Genomic DNA, 23,130 nt, shown 5'->3' with positions numbered 1-23,130 from the left:
TGAGAGAACATCATGGAGATACTGGAAAAATTGAACTGGCAGATGCCTAAAGATAGATGCAAATTATCCCATGAAAGTCTACTTAAAAAGTTTCAAGAACCATCTTCAGGTGAGACATTTAAGATTGTAGTACAATTCCCTACATATTGCCTCCAAAGGAATTGTGAATCAAACAGCAGACTTATTACAGCATGCACAGAGGTATTTATGCAATTACTGTTCCCATGTTCCATATAGTAATAAAATGGAAAGAAGCCCTAGCACCTGTCCCATTGGGAAGTGCCCTCTACAATGCTCTTCACAGTTATTTGCAGAATAAACATGTAGAGATAATTTTCTTTTTAGCAAACCTAGTTCCCCAATGTGAGAGCTTTTTTTTAATTAATATAAATTTTCATAACAATATACCAAGGTATTCTGGGAACAGAGTTTTTACCTGTGAGAGGAGGAATATGAATTTTTCTTTGTTTCTAGGATAATATTAATGTTGAAAGTGGTTTTCCATAAATAATTCTGAATATTTATGCATAAAGATATACAGTTCAAAGACATAAATATGCAGAATAGATAAAATATTTAGATTTCCAAATAGCGATCAGCACAAATGCCTAGGTTCAATATGATATATATTGCCAATAATAGTATTTTGTATTAATAACAGTGATTTGCAGACATTTCCAGGGGCAGATGTCGACTCTGACCACAATCTATTGGTTATGAACTGTAGATTAAAACTAAAGAAACTGCAAAAAGGTGGGAATTTAAGGAGATGGGACCTGGATAAACTGACTAAACCAGAGGTTATACAGAGTTTCAGGGAGAGCATAAGCGAACAATTGACAGGAACGGGGGAAGGAAATACAGTAGAAGAAGAATGGGTACCTCTGAGGAATGAAGTAGTGAAGGCAGTAAAGGATCAAGTAGGTAAAAAGATGAGGGCTAGTAGAAATCCTTGGGTAACAGAAGAAATATTGAATTTAATTGATGAAAGGAGAAAATATAAAAATGCAGTAAATGAAGCAGGCAAAAGGGAATACAAACGTCTCAAAAATGAGATCGACAGGAAGTGCAAAATGGCTAAGCAGGGATGGCTAGAGGACAAATGTAAGGATGTAGAGCCTTATCTCACTAGGGGTAAGATAAATACTGCCTACAGGAAAATTAAAGAGACCTTTGAAGAAAACAAAGCCACTTGTATGAATATCAAGAGCTCAGACAGAAACCCAGTTCTATGCAAAGAAGGGAAAGCAGAAACGTGGAAGGAGTATATAGAGGGCCTATTCAAGGGTGATGTACTTGAGGACAATATTATGGAAATGGAAGAGAATGTAGATGAAGATGAAATGGGAGATACAATACCGTGTGAAGAGTTTGACAGAGCAAGGCCCCCGGAGTAGACAACATTCCATTGGAACTACTGACGGCCTTGGGAGAGCCAGTCCTGACAAAACTCTACCACCTGGTGAGCAAGATGTATGAGACAGGCGAAATACCCTCAGACTTCAAGGAGAATATAATAATTCCAATCCCAAAGAAAGTAGGTGTTGACAGATGTGAAAATTACCGAACTATCAGTTTAATCAGCTGCAAAATACTAACGCAAATTCTTTACAGGCGAATGGAAAAACTGGTAGAAGCCAACCTCGGGGAAGATCAGTTTGAATTCTGCAGAAATGTTGGAACACATGAGGCAATACTGACCCTACGACTTATCTTAGAAAATAGATTAAGAAAAGGCAAACCTACATTTGTAGCATTTGTAGACTTAGAGAAAGCTTTTGGCAATGTTGACTGGAATACTCTCTTTCAAATTCTGAAGGTGGCAGGGGTAAAATACAGGGAGCGAAAGGCTATTTACAATTTGTATAGAAACCAGATAGCACTTATAAGAGTCAAGGGGCATGAAAGGGAAGCAGCGGTTGGGAAGGGAGTGAGACAGGGTTGTAGCCTGTTCCCGATGTTATTCAATCTGTATATTGAGCAAGTAGTAAAGGAAACAAAAGAAAAATTCAGAGTAGGTATTAAAGTCCATGGAGAAGAAATAAAAACATTGAGGTTCGCCGATGACACTGTAATTCTGTCAGAGACAGCAAAGGACTTGGAAGAGCAGTTGAACGAAATGGACAGTGTCTTGAAAGAAGGATATAATATGAACATCAACAAAAGCAAAATGAGGATAATGGAATGTAGTCGAATTAAGTCAGGTGATGCTGAGGGAATTAGATTAGGAAATGAGACACTTAAAGTAGTAAAGGAGTTTTGCTATTTGGGGAGCAAAATAACTGATGATGGTCGAAGTAGAGAGGATATAAAATGTAGACTGGCAATGGCAAGGAAAGCGTTTCTGAAGAAGAGAAATATGCCGACATCGAGTATAGATTTAAGTGTGAGGAAGTCATTTCTGAAAATATTTGTATGGAGTGTAGCCATGTATGGAAGTGAAATATGGACGATAAATAGTTTGGACAAGAAGAGAATAGAAGCTTTCGAAATGTGGTGCTACAGAAGAATGCTGAAGATTAGATGGGTAGATCACATAACTAATGAGGAAGTATTGAATAGAATTGGGGAGAAGAGGAGTTTGTGGCACAACTTGTCAAGAAGAAGGGACCGGTTGGTAGGACATGTTCTGAGGCATCAAGGGATCACAATTTTAGCATTGGAGGGCAGTGTGGGGGGTAAAAATCGTAGAGGGAGACCAAGAGATGAATACACTAAGCAGATTCAGAAGGATGTAGGTTGCAGTATGTACTGGGAGATGAAGAAGCTTGCACAGGGTAGAGTAGCACGGAGAGCTGCATCAAACCAGTCTCAGGACTGAAGACAACAACAACAACATTGTATTTGCATTATTTCCATTCCTCCAAAAGATTAGTCCTTAAAACAGCCTCAAAGTAGCAATGAAAAACAATTTTCTAGTGCCTCTCTCACTTGCATAGGATAGTAATGTCATTGTGAATGCAAGACTGTTTAATGAGTTTGCCAAGAAGTTTATATGTGAGGTCAATGATAATATGTTTATCTAGAAATATTTCCACAATTTTGATGTACTTTGCATCCTTAAGATCCTCATTTTTACAGGTAATCTGAAAGTTATTTTATTTTCATTGTTTAGTTTTCAACTGTATTAGTTGTGTCTCTGCCACGTTTAATTTTAACCTGTATAAATCAAACCACTGTTTTAAGCTGTTTAAGTACAGTGGAGAATTCATTCCATGGTATCACTCAGAGAGTACATAGGAATCATTTGCAAACATAATTCATTGGGAAATTACATTTAAAGGTACATCATTTACACAAAATAAAACAGAAAAATAGGATTACACCTAAAATGGAAACTTGAAGGTCTCCTTGCTCTTACTACACAGACACACTTTTTTTTCCTGAGCAGTTTAATGGGTGTCACATGTGCCACTCATCAATTACTTGCAGGTAAGTAACTGTTTTTCCTCATTTTTATCATGGAATTTCCATTACTATAGTGAATTTATAGTTTGATTTTCCCTCATACTACTATATGAACAAATAATTCTGAGTCTATATACCTTCCAGATCAATCTTACTGCAGTATCAGAAGAATAACATCTCACTGAGAAGTCTGCTTCAAAATGAGCAACATCAAACAACATAAAGGAAAGATTGCTATTCACCAAACAGAGGAGGAATTGAGACACAACAGTTAACAGTGGAAAAGACTGCACAGTTCCCACACACGTGTCCACTGCCTCCTGGTGCTGGGGGTCCAGCTCAGATGTGTGTGAGTTTTCTACTTTGGAGGAAGAATTTTATCTGAAGGCTTAAACATTTTAACCTTTTTCATTGTTCCTGTATGCAATTCAACACCTCCTTTAAGAAGGGCAACCCGTTTTTCTGCTAGTCATAAATGACATTTTGTATAATGGGAGAAAATTTAAAGAGCAGTAAAGAATGAAGCCTAACTATTTTTCTAACTTATATGGAAATTCACAACTATTGCCCTTATAAAAATGGTGTGCTGGGTAAAGTTAAAATGAAGTAATAAAACGAAACTCTGGTTTTGTTTTATGTGTTGTTTTATTAGAAGATGCAGAACAATTTGGAAAAGAAAAGACAAGCAATTCCTAATATTAGACCACATGAGAAAGAATGGAAATAGAAAACATCAGATGAGTTTCTACGAATATCTGCTTTGATGGTAAATTTTGTATATGGATATCTATGGCTCCAAGTGACTTAACAACTCAACTGGTCAAAGGATCAATGACAAATTCATCATGACTTCTAGGACACACTTCTGGCTCCTATTTGGATTTTTATATCAGGATATATTTTGTGTCCATGAAAATAACCAAATTACAACAACATGGATTTGATTCTATTTTAAACTGTATTCCTCCTAATAAGTTGTTGTGTAAGGTGAGCTCAGTTAAGAAAATGTAAATTTCAAGCAACTGTCAATAGGACTGTGTCTTGTTGAAGAACCATAGTGCTTTCATTGCAAGACTATTTCATTTTTACAAATAATGCAAACATTCTGTATTCTGTGTTGAAATGGACACCAAAATTAAGATAGTAACACAAGAAATCATAATGATGACAGCATAGCTACACTCTTTTGTTAATGTGGAATCAACATACAGCATAATTATGAGTGCAGAAAATTGAATTGCTAATGACACATGTATCTCAGTCACATATATTCTTATCACATTTCTCTATTTTTTCAATTATATAGAGATTGGAGAACTATCACATTTTCAGGCTAATATCTCTATAGATCTTCTTGCAATAAGAAAAGAAGTAAAAATAATAACTCACATAAATTTTGAATAACAATAGTACTAGTACTAGTACTAGTACCAATAACAAATAAGACATAAATGACTATAATCTGCCCAAAGTAACTTTTAATTTTTGTTTATTGCATACAGAAAGAGATATTTCCCTTTATAAGTTATATTAGCAACTACAGGCACAAAATATGGAAACAATTAACTAAAGATGCTCATTAAACCTAACTGATATGATGAAACCAATCAAGATGGTTCATAGTTACAGATAAACTCATCAAACTTGCAGCACTGAACTTCCAGAACTGAATAAAAGATGGTTAGAAAAATGTTTAGAAGAGAAAGGAAAAACAAACAAAACAGAAATGAATAAGCAACATAACAGCTCTAGAAACACTATGAAACACCTTTTTTATTCATCAAATTACTTTCTTTTTATTTACCATATCTCCCTTAACAAAAAGCCTCTTAATTCTTGCCGGTATCATTACTACACCTGAATCCAGTCATGAAAATGTTAGATACATGCTCTTCTCCTATCCTGTAGGGTGCATTGTTAATATTGGGTTACATTTAGCTGTCATAGTTTCATTACGGGCATTTTCCTTACACTGCCTTTGAAATTATTTAAAATACTGATGAAACAATATACCCTCTTTCAGTCTACAACACTGGACAAATTAATTATGAAATGAAATCACAGAAATATTTCCTTCATTTTAGGACACAATTTTTTCCATAATTACTTACTAGTATAAGTCCGGAGATAGTGTGATGGGGCAGATGGAGAATATGTAATAGTTGCTGCTGAGAAGCTCTTCTCTTTGCGAGCTGAAACACTCAGTGAGATAGCACGACGGATAGATGGTGTCCCAAATCTTCCTGGCATACCTTGTGAATGTGAAAAACCACTTTTATCTTCAGATGAAATATTTACCTGGTCTGCTGATACAACTTCACTTTTCATATCTCTGGATGTAAAACTGTCTAAATACAACTCAGCTTATTCTTTCCTCTTTTCTTTGTGTGTTAATTTTCTGTGTTTCAAAGTACTTTCTCCTTCGAGGTGACTGTGTTATTACTACTAAGCAGGTCAACTTTAATACCTATTTTCCTCAAGTGTTCAAACTTACCTGCACTCTGATCTTTTACTTTGCAATTAATCAAATATCACTAGCTAAATATAAACAAATTAATGTTTAAATAGTAGAATATAATCAAATCTGTTTAGTCTACTAAGAGTAGGTAAAGTTTCACATGAAAATTATCACACACAAAATAACACAGATGTGAACATCAAGTTCAAGTCTCTATGTAGCAGTGAATGTATAGACCAACTAGTCAGCTCCTCTTGCTGGAGCACAAGATGTAGCAGACACAAGAGCTTCTCCCACCCTCCCAGTCAACTGCCTCAGCAGGAGGCCAGTGGTCCATTAATAAACAAGGCAGTCCCTTTAAGGAACTAAAATAGATGGATTTCTTTCATGTAAGACTATAATGTTTACATGCTATTCAGACTGGCAGAAACCTATCTTCCAGGCTGATGTGGTGAACAATGAAAACTATAAAATGTATGTAGAGATTTGTTTCCAAGTATTATTCACATACTTTCTCGTTGTGATATGCATTTTTAAGCACAGCACATTTTATATGCATGTGCAGTGGCTTTTGGGTGGGATGATTTAAGATATTTCATAACCAATATTTTTTGTATGAGAAGCTGCCAAATGGGTTATAAAATTTAAAAAAAAAATAGAAATAGCAGTAGCACTTGGCACCGAGATATTTTCACTCAGAAACAATATATACAGACCCAGTAGGGTCTCAGTTTATGAAAACAGTGTAGCGTCACTCTTGGAGTTTTTAATTATGTCAAAGTAATAATGCATCGACATTTCAATACATATCTTCATGCTATGAGTATTAAACTTGAACTTAAAGTAGTTCAAGAATGGAACCTATTTATTTGTCTTTAAATGATGATAAAACTTCATTTTTGCCAAAATTACAACAATAACCAATCTGTACACTCACAACATATCTCACACAGAGAAACATAAAAAAGTCATGGGAATCAAAGTTACCTGATTCTGAACAATCCTCTGGTGGCAGCACATCATCATAACGAGATAACAACCTCCTGATTGGATAAAGTAAACGTCTTTTCATTGTAACAGCTACGTCAGCCATCTCTGAGCAGAGGCGTGAGCCCAGATTGTGCAGTAGGGGCCCCACCAGTCTCACATAGAAGCACATGCTCATATTTGCCCTGCTCACGCCCACATACACTTGTTCCTCAAGTGGACGTAATTTACATCACTCTAACAGGGCCAGACAGCTCCGCACAATGGGAGACACATTCCCACAAGTAATTGTAAGCTATCTAATATTGTTCAAGGTATACTCATATATTTCTTGCTTAAATCATTATTTCACAAAGCAGTAATAGACCAAAAGGCCAATAAAAGATCTATTAATTGTAAATGGGCTACTCTACTTATGCCAAAAGAGGAAAAGTGATGTAAAGTCCATATAGTTATAAATCAAGATACAACCAATTTAAGTTCGGACACTAATTCTAGATAAACAAATTTTAAATGTAAAGTTCAAAAACCACAGTAAGTGTTAAAAACAAAAAAACCAATACCTATGCTGCAAAAATAATTATAATTATATAAATACATAAGTGTCCTTAGAGAAATAAAGTGAGCAAGAAATAAACTCTTTGTGTAATAAGAAAATTCTGTAACAAGATACAATATTATGCTGAGACAAAAGACAATTAAAAACTATTAGTGCTTCATTTTATGCCATTTTTGTGGCAACTTAAATATCTGAAAAGACTTACAACATATTTCTGTTGTATTACAGTTACAGAACATTGGACTTGTACCTCTGAAGCTGACGAGTTGCAAGTTCCTCACATGCTTGCTATGTATGCCAAGTGTACTTAATTGAAAAGATCAATGAGGTCAACAAGGTTCACCTTACAGCCTTCACTCTTGACTACAGACATTAAAGGCCCAAAGTGTGAATGATTCAGGACATAGATCTCACACGAAGACACATAAAGTAGAAAAATTAATAAAATACTTTCCTCTAACAAGTTTTACACAGTACACTACCAGAAAAATTATTTTTCTGTGGCTTTCAGGCAACTTCATATGCTGTATGAGTTGTAATAATTGTGTTTTAGAAAAGAAACAACCTAATAAATATGTAGGCCCAGTCAGAAGTGGTCCTGTTCTACAAAGAACTTTAAGATACTAAACCTTTCTGCAGTAGTTCCATATTTTTTCCCAGAAATCACTTTCACAACACAAACTAAGCTTCCATAATTTAAGCACACTTTATACTTTTAGTTAATGTTACAAACCAACATTCACTGTGTACAGTAACCAATTCCTAGTAAAATAAATTATCTAATAGAAGATGCAACTATACAAACAATAACAGAATACATTTTCTAATTATTATTGTCACAACATTAGTGTATTACTATCCATTTTGTCTACTTCATGAGAAAACAATGACACATTTACACATGAAACATCTTTATGCAGAGGAGTAGCACTACTTGCATTTGAAAGTCACCTCATTGAAGATACGAGTCTTTGTTATTGGCCTAAGATGGAACTCTTTGCTAACACAGCCAGATGGAAGACAAAAACACCTTCACAGCCAACAAAAACTTGTGTGAAATGTAATACCATTGTAGACGAAACTTTCTGGGCTGTAACATAAGCAGTGCCAGAAGTGAAAAAAAGGAACAGTGTGCCCAGAAAGTTACTGCTCTCTCTTTATTTCATCATGAAATGGAAAGCAAATATGTATTCCAGCTCTATGACACATTTAAGAGCATTATTTACCATTATTATTGCTGCTTCACACATCTTCAAAATCTATTTTCCTTATTTTTACAGTCTTCTGTCATACCTATTATACTTTTCAGAAGATGAGAAAACAAGCACATATACTTGTTTCTTAAAATTGGTATGCCTAACTGTAAAGATAGAGAGCTTGGTGGTGGGTGATTTTTTTTTTTTTTTGGGGGGGGGGGGGGGGGGGAGTGGGGGGTAAGAGTCAGAATATGAGGACTGATATGTTTAATCATGAAATATAAATCAAATCTGATTTCTGTAATTATGTGATAAAACAATCAATTTAAAAAAATATTTTTCCATTAATTTCAAATTAACTTAAGGCCTTCATGTTCTACACTTTAACAGCAACTATCAACTACATTTATACTTCCAGGTACAGGAAAACATAATTAACTGGAAGCAACAGAAATATTATGTTCATGTTCAGTTTATTTAGTCCAAGTTAAAAAAGAAAATAGTGATGCTACAGAAACAAAACAGATACTGACAACATAATCTAAACAGTCATATGCCTTAGGTAAACAGTGGTTGCATACCACTATAAATCAAAAGGAAGAAAAAGTTCCAATTACTATAATAAACAGTAAGCATTAAAACCATAAAATATCTCATATCAGTTCTGTGAAATTAAAATTATGCTGATTATACCAAAATTTTTAAGTATTTAGTAATAGATAAATGTCCAAAGAGGTGGTCTTGTTTTGCTATTTTAACCAAATATTCAAGAATTCTAATGAGCTGTAGTGCAGAGACAGCTAACTGCCAGATGCTCTGCTACAGTCTGGGCTGCTACTGTGGTGGGGTATGAGACAGAAAAAAAGGTCAGATGCAGGCAGAGGGGACTACAGAAACAGGAGCAACAGGCCACAAAAAACACACCAACTCAGATGGGCAGGGAGGGAGATTCTTGCAGTGCACCAAGCTTCTGTATCTGAACAAGGATAGTGAAATATTCTACAGGTTATCATCATCAATGTTAAAAAGTGACTACATGTCTGTGTGTGTTTAGAACACATTCTGATTTTCATATCATTTGACAGAAATATCAGGTTTGTGTTACTACTATTACTTTGACAAATGTTAATTAAAAATTAGATTCATAATCAAGCTTACACTACAAATGCAAAAGACAAGATATGACTGATCAATTGGAAAGCCTGAGAATACCGATGTTAAGAGAAATTTACAACAGTGAATGAATATTAGTTCACTGGAAGATAATCTGTTGATTATGCTTATAATATGAAACCAACATTAAATCTCAATATTATGAATAAAGCAATACATATCTATATTAAAATGCAACAGAAAGTAGCCATCAATATTCGAATGTTAGTTCCATTTCACTATTTCCTTCTTCTCCTTCAATGTATTCCCATATTTTGAATTATTATTACTATTATTAATATTAATTATTTGTTATCATTGCAGTTTTATATTTGTTGTCTTAAAAATTTAATTTCCTTCTTTTCAGTGACAACTGTTTCTATGACTGTAATTTTTATAACAGTAATTTATTACTGTAATATTTATTCGCGTCATTCTCATAAAACATGATTTTTTAATTGTCTTCTTGGTATGCTTACTGTCCAACACATTGTTCATTTACTCCTTTTAGGTTCCTGTACAGTTTGAGTTCAACAAGGAAGTAATAATTCCAGCTTAGACACCACTACACCATACAGCAATTCTTTTATAATGTGGTAAAATAATATCCTATTACAAAGTCAAACTTCACTGTAGATGAACGTCTCATAGGACTGTTATTATAACCATAAGACCATATTGTAACAAGTTGTAAATAAACATAAGAGTTAAAAAGCTGAAGATTGTGATGAAGTTTTTAATCAAATGAGGAAATACATTGGCAGGGTGATAAGAGGATGAGAAGGAACATTGTATTTGCAAGGAAAATATCAGCCAGAGCAAAAGAAAAGAAAGGTGCAGGCTATTAACAATAATAGTTGAACAAATAAAGGTAGTAATAAGACAGTTAGGGATAGGTGAACACATGAAAAGGATCCAAGTTATGTTAAAACTGGTAACACAAAAAACTTTTGTCATCATTGTGAGGATTGTTCTATTCATATTCACCTCATAAACATGAAAGGTCATCCTGCTGAAATTATGAGAACTGATTCAGTAAGTATACAAACCCAGCTTCTTGTGAAGGATACATCAGTTTATTGTAAGACAATTAGGTTGATGGAATAATTTTCAATGAAGTGTTCTGTATTCTCATTTCAAACATAAACATTTTTTTGTATAGGATGAGTTCCTTTGACACTGTTTGCAGTTGAGAACCCTCTTACAGTTTTAGTTGTGTAGCTAATTGGATACTGTAATTTATTTTGGCATTCTGTGTCAGATATTTTTTTAATCTTCTGCCTACAATCAGCACGTACAGCACACTGTGTAGTCTCTTTGTATTCTTAACATTATTATATCCAACTCCTAGTAACCCCATCAATTTAACAGCCTGTACCCTCAACACTCTTTCCTTATTATTCATCATGAAGTTGAGTATATTTATGAATTAATAGCCTTTTCACTTAACAATTTATAAGAGTGTTTAGGCTCATGGATGTAAACTCATCATAACTTTTATGTTTATATTAGACAGATCTTGACTTTGGTAGTATATCTGCACAAGTCACGAAAAAGCTTTGCATGAGGTATCAAATAAATAAATACAGAAGCTAAGTCATCAGTAGCTCATCCTCCACCCCTCCCCCACCCCCCCCCCCCTCCCACTTCACCAACCCACATGCACAAAGGAACTGCTTTTCACCTAACAGTAATGCCCATAATATGTGGTTTAATGCCATCTAATATGTAGGAAACAAGCACTGAAATTTTGGAGAGAAGCTTCTATGCCATTAACACTGGTAATACCTTATTCTGCAGTTTCATATTTGGTACTAATAAATATCACTGTAAATTGTATTACTTACACTGTACAAAAGTTCCCTAGCACTTGGTTTAGTTAAATCATTTTACAATTTCTGTTTCTGTATTGAATTAATTTCAGTGCCTGCAAAATATGTTTGCTTTTGATGTTTGGGGCAATACAGTAATATACTACTTGTATAATTAAAATTTGTGCATGTTATACATTTCATTCTTATTATGTTTACAATGATATGAAGAGAAACAACAGTAGTTAATGCTATATGTTACAGTATTTGAAGGCTTTTTCCACAAAAAATCAGCACTGTGTATCAGTCCATAGTAGAGAAGATGTAAGAACTCTCTGAAACTCAAATAAAAAGCAATTTTCATGCAGTAATTTTAGTCATCACCAATTTCATCTGGGTTGTACACAGTCTCTCAAGCAGTTTGGTAACACATTCTGTTACAATTTCCTTTCCTGTCAATACATAAAGGTTGTTAACAACTGTATGTCTTTCATTTTTCTGCATATAGTTTTAATGATATCATGTGAATGGGGTGCAAGTCATGATTCATCAGATGTTTGTCTCTTTTTCTTAGATTTAATATCTTGAACACCTTTTGCGGACTGAAGGAAAATTTATAGTATCTGTTTTCATGTGAATTAGGGCCTATATTGCAATCTTTTATCTTTACCCAAGGAACTGACTCTCCCACGACCTTTCCTTATCTATTAACGTAACATCAATGAAGGAGTACAGTGAAACTAAGAAAATCTTTCCACTCAAGTTAAACAAAATTTTTCGGTGGTTTCCTAGGACTTAATATGATCAAATTAGTGCTAGGTGTGTCCCTTTCAGCAGTTGTATTCTTTTTTGTTTTTCAAAACTGTGTGAATGGAGTCAGCCTCCATTTGTAAGTGACCAGGTTCAATGAACTTAAGATTAATAACATTCAACTTACTACCACTAGAGTTTGGGGCTAAAAGCTCAATGTGTAACAGTTTTTTTCATTGTGGCTGAATGCACGTCAACTTGTCATCTTTACAGTGAGTAGCAATTTCTCTTTTTCACAATATTGTTGATATTCCAACCTGGACTTTCCATCCTATGTTTTTACTACTACTAGTGCTTTCCTCCTGAAATATACTCATGAGCAAGACAGTGAAATTAATATTCCTGTTCTGCGAACTGCAGGAGTTACTAAATATACTGATCTCAAAGACTTCATCATGCTTGCTTGCAAATAGAAAAAGCTGTTTCATTTCTTCTGCAGCCAGCAATAGTTTCATCCAATATAAAACACTGTGTAGGTTTGTGCTTGTCATTTACAGAGCACACTGTTAAACTGAGAGTCCACAGCGATTGTTTATACAAAGCTATCCCACTGTATTAAAAGGGATGTTGGTAAAAAAAAAAAATGCAAAGTGAATCATAGGAAATAAATGCTTTGATTTTCCCTACTTTTCTTTTTGTTGATCTTCTGCTCATAGCTAGAACGTGCTATATTTAAATGAACTATCTTTTATTTTTCTATTTGAGCTTTTTCTTCTTCATTATTGACATTGGCTGTTACAGAAGTGAAAACCACGGAAGATCCTTCATCAGAATGTACATTGGTTATCGTTTCATGAAATACTTCCATGTTTATGGTATGGCTTTGGTTTACCAGAAGCCATGTTCTGTCTTTCTACATATAACACGTTCTACATATGTAACATTCTTAGCTGGCTACATAATGTCATTCAAATTCATGAAAGATTGACACTGGTTGTTCTTGTAACAAGTCACAGAATTATCAATAGAAATCAATTCTCTCTAGCACAGTGTTCTGTTTCAAGTGAACGGGTAGAACAGTGACTTTTTTCGAACTAGCTGTGCAAAGAATTAATACAGAGAGTCTGTGCCAAGTGCAATATCTGCTATTCATTACTACCATGTGACACCTTTTTATTTTTCCTCCATCTTTATTATCTATATGCTGATGGTATTTAAATCCATCACAAGAAGTTTATTACTAACAGCTAGTGCAGTTTGTTACTCATCACTCAAAATACAACTATGTACACTATGGTTTCTGTTGAGTGACACCTTTGTTAAGTTCATTAGTAGTAGTAGTTGAAATCTGAAGTAGTTAGCAGCGTTGGTATCAATAATTTCTGTAGGTCAAATATGTTGTGTATAATATCACAGTTTTCTTCCATGTACCCCATCACAATACAGAATTGGAAAATACTCAGCAACATGTAGCATTTCTAACACTCATTTCCATGTACTACATCACAACACAGAATTGGAAAATACTCAACAACATGTGGCATTTCTAACACTCATTTTCATGGTATCTCCAAAACCCATCTGGCACTATGAGAAGCAGCCTGGTACACCTGAAACCACTACATTTGCCTAAAATGTAATCTAATAAACTGCCATACTGCAGCACATGTGTATGTCCAAGTTAATTGTCGAGACAATCATTGACACTGTTACTGTAGCAATATTCAAGAAGGATATTAAAAAAACTGTTGACCTAAATGTAAGTGTTAAAATACTCCACATTCCCTATTTGCTTTATTGTCTATTCAGTTTCTGCAGATCTTCTCAGTCGTTTCAACACTCTTATCAGATGAACACAGGAATAAAGAATAAGTGTATTTCCATTGTGGTATACATCCGTTTCTCTCAAATATTTTTGTACTGGGACCATGACTCTGGATGACGATGATGTACCTCAGAATTTCATTTGCTACTACAACAGTAACCCCCCCCCCCCCCCCCCCCCCCTTGTCATGGACCTTGCTGTCAGTGGGCTGGCTTGCATGTCTCAGTGATTCAGATAGCCATACAATAGGTGCAATCATAATGGAGCGGTATCTGTTGAGAGGCCATACAAATGTGTGGTTCCTGAAGAGGGGCAGCAGACTTTTCAGTAGTTGCTGGGCCAACAGTCTGGATGATTGACTGATCCGGCCTTGTAACCCAACCAAAACAGCCTTGCTGTGCTGATACTGTGAACGGCTTAAAGCAAGGGGAAACTACAGCCGTAATTTTTTCCGAGGGCATGCAGCACTACTGTATGGTTAACTGATGATGATGTCCTCTTGGGTTAAATATTTTTGAGATAAAAGAGTCCCCCATTCAGATCTCCAGACCAGGACTACTCAGGAGGATGTCATCATCAGGAGGAATAAAACACTTTCTATGGATCGCAGCATGGAATGTTAGATCCCTTAATTGGGCAGGTAGGTTAGAAAATTTAAAAAGAGAAATGGATAGTTGAAGTTAGATATAGTGGGAATTAGTGATATTCAGTGGTACAGAGAATACAGGGTTATAAATACAAAATCAGATAGGGGTAATGCAGGAGTAGCTTTAATAATAAATAAGAAAATAGGAATGTGAGTAAGCTACTATGAACATCATAGTGAATGCATTATTGTAGCCAAGATAGACACAAAACCTACATCCACCACAATAGTAAAAGTTGATATGCCAACTAGCTCTGCAGATAACGAAGAGACTGAAGAAAAGTATGATGAGGTAAAAGAAATTATTCAGATAGTTAAAGGAGCCGAAAATTTAATAGTGATGGGGGACTGGGATTCGATAGTACTAAAAGGAAGAGAAGGAAAACTAATAGGTGAGTATGGACTGAGGAAAAGGAGTGAAAGAGGAAGCCACCTGGTAGAGTTTTGCACAGAACATAACTTAATCATCACTAACACATGGTTTAAGAATCAGAAAAGAAGGTTGTATACATAGAAGAGACCTGGTGACATCAGAAGATACCAGATTGATTATATAATGGTATGACAGATATTTAGAAACCAGGTTTTAAATTGTAAAACATTTCCGGAGGCAGATGTGGACTCTAACCACAATTTATTGGGTGTAAACAGTAGGTTGCTCAGAGTTTCAGAAGGAGCATTAGGCAATGGTTGACTAAAACAAGAGAAAAGAATACAGTAGAAAATGAATGGATAGCTTTAAGAGATGAGATAGTGAAGGCAGCAGAGGATCAAATAGGTAAAAAGACAAGACCTAGTAGAAATCCTTGTATAACACAAGAGATATTGGATTTAATTGATGAAAAAAGAAAATATAAAAATGCAGCTAATGAAGCAGGCAAAAGGGAGACAAATGTTTAAAAAATGAGATTGATAGGAGATGCAAAATGGCTAAGCAGCAATGGCTAGAGGAAAAATGGAGGATTTAGAAGCATATTTCATAAGGAAAAGATAGGTACCACTTACAGGAAAGTTAGAGGCCTTTGGGGAAAAGAGGAGCAACCATATGAATATCAAGAGCTCACATGGGAAACCAGTCCTAAACTAAGAAGGAAAAACTGCAAGGTGGAAGGGCATGCAGTCTATACAGTATTATATAAAGGGAAGTGGATCTCCCAATTTGATACTGGGAGAAGAAATTGACAGAGCTCTGAAAGACTCGGGGAGTAGAACATATTCTGTCAGAACCACTGAGAGCACTGGGAAAGGCAGCCATGACAAAACTTTTTCATCCGGTATACAACTTGTGTGAGATGGGTGAAATAAAATAAGATTTCAAGAAGAATGTAAAATTGCAATTCCAGAGAAAGTAGTTGTTGATAGATGTGAAAATCACTGAACTACCAGTTTCAAAAAACTAACATGAATTCTTCACAGAACACTGGAAAAACTGGTAGAAGCCAACCTCAGGGAAGATCAGTTTGGGTTCTGGAGAAATGTAGGAACACGAGAGACAGTACTGATCCTGTGACTTGTCTTAGAAGATAGATTAAGGGGGAAAAAACTATGTTTATAACATTTGTAGACTTTGAGAAAGCTTTTGACAGTGTTGACTGGAATACTCTCTTTTAAATTCTGAAGGTAGCATAGGTAAAATACAGGTTGAGTGAAAAGTCATTTGCAACATGTACAGAAACCAGACAGCAGTAATAAGAGTCAAGGGGCATGAAAGGGAAGCAGTGGTTGACAAGGGAGTGAGACAAGATTGTAGCCTACCCACAATGTTATTTAATCTGTGCATTGAACAAGCAGTAAAGGAAACCAAAGAAAAAATTGGAGTAGGAATTAAAGTTCAGAGAAAATAAATAATAACTTTGGGGTTTGGTCATGGCACTGTAATTCTGTCAGTTACAGCAAAAGGACTTGGAGAGCAGGTGAATGGAATGGACTTTGTCTTGAAAGGAGGATATAATATGAACATCAATAAAAGCAAAACAAGGGTAATGGAATGTAGATTAATTAAATCTGGTGATGCTGAAGGAATTAGATTTGGAAACGAGGCACTTAAAACAGAAGATGAGTTTTGCTTTTTGCGCAATAAAATAACTGATGATGGCTGAAATAGAGAGGACATAAAATGCAGACCTGCAATGCCAAGAAAAGAATTTCTGAAGAAGAGAAATTTGTTAAGTGTTAGGAAGTCTTTTCTGAAAGCATATGTCTGGACTGTAGCCCTGTATGGAAATGAAACATGGATGACCAATAGTTTAGACAAAATGAGAATGGAAGCTTTCAAAATGTGGTGCTACAATATAATGATTAGATGGGTAGATCACATAACTAATGAGGAGGTACTGAATAGAATTGGAGAGACAAGAAAATTGTGGCATAATTTGACCAAAAGAAGAGATTGGTTGATAGGACTCATTCTGAGACATCAAGGAATCAACAATTTAGCATTGGAGGAAAGTGTGTGTTTTGGAGGGGGGGGGGGGGGGGGGTTATAATTGTAGAGCGACATCCGAAGATGATTACAGTAAGCAGATTCAGAAGGATGTAGGCTGCAATAGTAATTCAGAGATGGAGTGGCTCACACAGGGTAAAGCAGCATGGAGAGCTGTATCAAACCAGTCTGCAGAATGAAGATCACGACGACACCAACAAAGCGGTATATAACTAACTCCACTTTGACCACCCTTTCAATTCATGGAACCCTCCACTGAAACCATTTTCCATACCTCATTGACATTCACTGTTGTTCGTGATACAATATTAATTCATAAGTTGCATTTCCTCTTGATCTGACCTGATATCACTGCTTTCACTTTTTGGCTACCAAGTATAAATTACATCATACAAGACAACTCAAGGAGTTTGTATTATGTAGATGTGTTTCCTTAACATGTACAACAATCTAGTTTCTTGCAGAAATAATTCACATGAAAGCATTTTATCAGATGGATCAAGAACAGAAATGCCTATCTTTTAGTATCTGAATGCATAATGGTTCCAGGATATTTCAGTTACAAGGTTCACATCTTTCAGTGTGATGGACATTACAAATGCTGAGGATATCTCTTTAGTTGTTTTTTTCCATTTTATCACCTTTAGTGTCACAGAAACTAATAACTGAACTATCATTTATATTTGCATTATTGGGAAAGTGTCTGAAAAATTGACAATATGCCTCAAAAATACTGATTCAACAATGCAAAGTGGATTGTCTGGAATCTAATAATTACCCATTATGCTACAGAAATGGTCTGAAAGTTGTGTAATTTTCTGGAGTCTGTTACTGATCTCTATGGAATTACCTGAAAAATGAAAATACCTCAGCAAAGGGCATTTATAACTGACTGGCAAGATTTGGCAATGCATGAATTTCTATTGATGAAACAAAACAAGTGTTAATCTGCAGCAAAAGTCCCAGACACATTTTCATTTTATCTACAGAGCTTGTATGACCTTTCCTGCCTCATTTTTCTGTTTCCTTGTAAGTGTATACACTACTGTCTAAAACTTGAGCACAATGAAGAAATAAGAGCATATGTATTGAGCAGGATATTAGAAGGCTTACAGTCCACTCTAAGATTAGTTGTAATTTTAATAAATCTAAGACTGATGGTGCATTCTTTTAAAAATGGCACAAAGGTACAAATGTTTCTACAAAAACACTGCCATACATATTTAGTAGTGGCATGTAATACACTTTATGCGACTGCTAAGCATCTCTTATTGCCAGTCAATGTAGTCCTAAGACACTGCTGTCTGAAGGTCTGGAAGATTCTTTGGTGATACCTTACAGTCTAAACTCTAGAGATGCTTGATACGAATCAGATCTGGAGATCATGCTGATCAATTCATTTGGTGCATGTCTTCATCTACGATAAATTAATCCCACAGAGCAGTGACGTATATTCACACTAGAATGAAATTTGCACTCTGCAGCAGAGTAGGCTCTGGTATGAAACTTCTTGGCAGATTAAAACTGTGTGCCAGACTGAGACTCAAACCCAGGACCTTTGCCTTTCACGGGCAAGTGTTCTACCAATTGAGCTACCCAAACATAGCTCATGACCTGTCCTCACAGCTTTACTTCTGCCAGTACTTCATCTCCTACCTTCCAAACTTCACACAAGTTTTCCTGTGAAACTTGCAGAACTAGCACACTTGCAAGAAAGGATACTGCAGAGACATGGCTTACCACAGCCTGGGTGATGTTTTCAGAATGAAATTTTCACTCTGCAGCAGAGATGCACTGTTATGAAACTTCCTGGCAGATTAAAACTGTGTTCTGGACTGAGACTCGAACTTGAGACCTCGATTCTTGGCCCAGTACACAGTTATAATCTGCGAGGAAGTTTTATATTGGCATTGTTGTCACTGAAGAAAGTCTGAACCAACAATATCTCTGAAAAGGTCCAAGTGTTTCCCCAACTTTAAAACCTTTAGGACTTGATAGCATTCTTCCAGACACCAGTGTGATGCCTCTTGACACTAAGTTCCCATCATCATTGTACCAACTAGCATATTCCCTCCAGACAAATGTGTGAGAAGAATCATCAATAAATGGAACTTATCTACCAAGAATGCAGTTTGAAGTTCAGACTTCTTGTTGCTGATTCTGCAATAAATGCATTTATCTCTACATGAGCACAAAAGGGCAGACTTAGTAGAGAGTGTGGCATACTCCTCTGCCTTTGATATACAGACTGTGGGAAAACTTTAAGACCTGAGGCAGCTGTAAATTGTGCAGACAATTGTTTTATAGATGTCTTTCAGTTATGGCAAGCTATTGGTCCTGATTTAAAGTGGTTACACTCAAATTTATATTGGCCTATAATAATCAGTTCCTATTAACTATTTGCAAAGCCTCAAGATAACAGTCTGCAACACATTCACTGCTGCAGTTTCTGTCTGCCCTACTTCATGCTGTCAAGAACTGTATCCAACAAGGGGCAGACAGGTGCCCCTCTCTCACCCAACCCCCACCCCTTATCCTCTCCTGTGGTAAAAGTGCTCTATGCAAAGTAAACTTACATCCTCCCTCACTACATCGACAGCTGTTTTAGTTCAATATCAGGTAAGGGATACTGCCAAGTGGCAAGTGAACCAGAGGCATTTTTTATGAAATTTCAAAACTATTTTGCTGTGCACTGTTATTCTCCTTGCAACTGAAAATGACAAATGGCTTTAGATTCTAGAAGCTTCCATTAGAATTGTACCTTCAATTTATGATATTTTTCCTCATTTTACCAGCCAAAATCAAAAACTACTAAAAATGTGAATGCAGAAACTATTTATATATATTACAACAGCAAAAAAAATGGGTAAAAACTTATACAAACTGTACTCTCTCAGTTACGTACATAACTGCTAATAGGTACCTAGTTGTTCAATAGTTTTGACTTTTTCTTTTTTTTAAAAAAAAAGGTACTTTGCATTGTTTCCTTCATTCATTCCATTTCTACAAAATTAATATGAGTTACCCTACCCTTCCTGCTCCCATAGCTCACATCCTAAGTATGTCCTTCATGCTGTCAGTAAAACGGGTACAAATGGTATCTTTGTGGAATTATGTTGCAAATTTCATAAAGAGACTGCATTCTGCTCACAGTAAAAATGTAAATATGACTGGGATGGTACAGGTCTAATGTACTACATTTTGCTATCATTGAATCTCTGTGCTGCCTCACTCAACTTCCTAAAATTAACAGCAACAATAAAACAAAAATTAATAGATGAATATAATGAGACTGAATAGTTATAATTCCAGATTCAACACATATATTGATGCTGTAAGAAATTCTATAAAATATGAAATCTGTGGACAAACATATAACTACTGTGTACACCATGAGGTAACCAGCTATTCATACAGTCTCCTAAAAATAAATAAATACAATCAGTGATATAACTGGACAACACAACCAATAAAATTGTATGGACCACCTAAATGGCATCTGGAGGAAATTCTCTCATTGTTCTTATGGGAATCCACATGCTAAAATTATTGAGGTTATTGAGATTTTTGTTATTGCTACAGCTATTATTGTTGCGGTTGTTGTTGTTGTTCTTGATGTTGTTATTGGTGGTGGTGGTGGTGGTGGTGGTGGTGGTGGTGGTGGTGGTGGTGGTGGTTACTCTTATTAACATCTTTTGACCTGCTATTGATATTATTATTGCTACTGTTATACATATTATAATAGCTATTGCCTGCATGGTTGCCATGATGCTTACAGACATTATGGGCATTTATCCAAAATTAAAAGTTGGAAAAGTACTTTAAGCTATGATATGATATCTTTTGCTCCAATGGAAGAGAATCTTGTCAGTCATAATCAACAAATAAATAAACAACAAATTACATTGCTTCTGACATATTGCTAAGTGCAAGGATGTTTCTATGTAAAACAAAATGGACAAACACAAAGTTATGGTTAAAGCACCAAGTTGTGATGGATAATACAAAAGCTGAATGCAGTGCAATATTACAAAATAGCTCAAGAAATATCTAAGAGCCAAACAGGATTCCACTTATTACAGTAACAGTGCCAGCACCATCAACAAAATAATAGTGGTAGGTTCAATTATGGTAGACTTATAATTTCTACATCACAAAGTCTATAGATATGGTTCTTACCTGAGTGATCTGGCAACAATGGTTGTGGCCGAGAAATGACCTTCCTGAAGAGGCCTCCCAGACGACCACTCATACTATCCCCAGAACCACTTGTAGTTGAACTGGAACTGTCCTCCTAAAAATGAAAGTTTAGCTATCTTTCAGAGAATTTCACATGTATGTGCAAAACAGGATATAATGTAATATTTCCCATTTGATGGCAATATCTAACTGGCAAGCCTGTCAATACCACATTTTATGATGAATATGGAAGAAAAATTAATATGAGAAAATTAATTTCCAAATGTGTAATATGAATATGAAAGGTATATTTTCTGGCAACACTATTCGTAATGTCAGCATATTTACAAATCTATATCTGATCGCTTATTATCTTTTTCAGGCATGGGTTCTGAATGGCCCGCAAGAACCACCCTGTCCCCGCCTCGCCTCGCCTCCCCTCCCCTACTCCCCCCCCCCCCCCCCCACAAGCCCCACATGCACAAAGAACACCTACATTTACTATATTTAGTTTTTTATCCTGTGGAGAAAAACCATTATTGTGTGTGTTTGTCTGTGAGCATGACTAGAAATAAATACACAGGCAACATGCTCAAATTACATACAACTATCAATCACAGACAGGGGATTATCAGACCAGTCACAAAAAAAAATGCTACCATCCAATAATCAATCTCATTTTGATATAAGAGAAAATTAGGAAGGCAGCAGCAAAAATATTGGTCCACAACAAAATGTTATAATAATAATAATATAATATAAATAATATAATAAATAATATATATAGCAAATAATAAAGCAAATGGATAATAAAAAGCAAATGGAAATGCAACTGCAATGGTACCTGTTTTACATCACTTTGCATTCTAAAGGAGGTCACTTAATAGTTAATATACTAGCAAACATTCAGAATATGAAACACATCTTTAAACCTATATACTTTTGGATTAAACCTTTCAAGATGAAGTTTTATGAAACAAAATTCATTATACAACAGGTTTTGACTAAGAACCAATCACAAAAAGTTCAAACTTAGACAAATGGAGAACATAAATCATATCTTTATTTTCTGGGGTTTTAAAAAGTTAAGTATTTGGTTTCAGATTCTGTATTTGCCCAATAAGCACATACCAAAGAAAAGGCTTTCTCAGTGACAGCATGTTTCACTTACAATCAAAACAATGAAATTAGTTTTAACATTACATGTACTAATTATATATCTTATACTAACCATATTATGTAGCTTTTAAATCAGAATGTTAAATACCTGTTTCAGCATTACAAGTATCAAAGAAATTTCTCTTACTGTAAAATGCACTGTTAACTAACCCAATGAGAACATTTAAAGGTGTTTTCAGTTCAGAATATGACAGTTTATTAAAGAACTTCAGATAGTCCACTTTGTGAAATTTTCCTGCATAAGAAATATTTATCCATAAATAAAACATGCACAGATCTAACAAGTACGAAGGACAACTACATACTGTGACCAGAATTAAGCAAGATAAAAAAGCAACAAGATGGTGAGTTGATAAAAAATCCGTTTTTAAATTTTTTGTTGTTGTCTTCATTCCAAAGTCTGGTCTGATGAAACTCTTCACATTAGTCTACTGTGCAAGGCTCTTCACTTCTGCACAACTACTGCAACATATATTAATTAAAACGGGCTTATTGTACTCAAGTATTGATCTCCCTCCACAATTTTTACTCTCCCTC

The 23,130-nt window shown here is 35.3% G+C and overlaps 1 protein-coding gene and 1 long non-coding RNA gene across 3 annotated transcripts in view; one reads left to right on the top strand and one right to left on the bottom strand.

Annotated features, from left to right (window-relative positions):
* LOC126356236 (uncharacterized protein DDB_G0284459-like) overlaps window positions 1-23,130 on the bottom strand; it is a 399,334-nt gene that overhangs the window by 39,131 nt on the left and 337,073 nt on the right. For both annotated transcript variants that reach the window (XM_050007061.1, XM_050007063.1), the window contains exon 16: window positions 21,415-21,529. In XM_050007061.1, coding sequence (XP_049863018.1) covers window positions 21,415-21,529 — 115 coding nt within the window. The remainder of the gene's footprint in view (window positions 1-21,414; window positions 21,530-23,130) is intronic.
* LOC126356238 (uncharacterized) overlaps window positions 8,983-23,130 on the top strand; it is a 34,241-nt gene continuing 20,093 nt past the window's right edge. Inside the window, exons 1-2 of the long non-coding RNA XR_007565616.1 lie at window positions 8,983-9,702; window positions 10,272-10,356. This is a non-coding gene — a long non-coding RNA (uncharacterized LOC126356238). The remainder of the gene's footprint in view (window positions 9,703-10,271; window positions 10,357-23,130) is intronic.

This window comes from Schistocerca gregaria, chromosome 3 (genome assembly GCF_023897955.1).
Source record: "Schistocerca gregaria isolate iqSchGreg1 chromosome 3, iqSchGreg1.2, whole genome shotgun sequence".
Classification (NCBI taxonomy): Eukaryota; Metazoa; Arthropoda; class Insecta; order Orthoptera; family Acrididae; genus Schistocerca; species Schistocerca gregaria.
The sequence above is the reverse complement of the archived record's forward strand: the minus strand, read 5'-3'. Positions and strand labels throughout refer to the sequence as shown.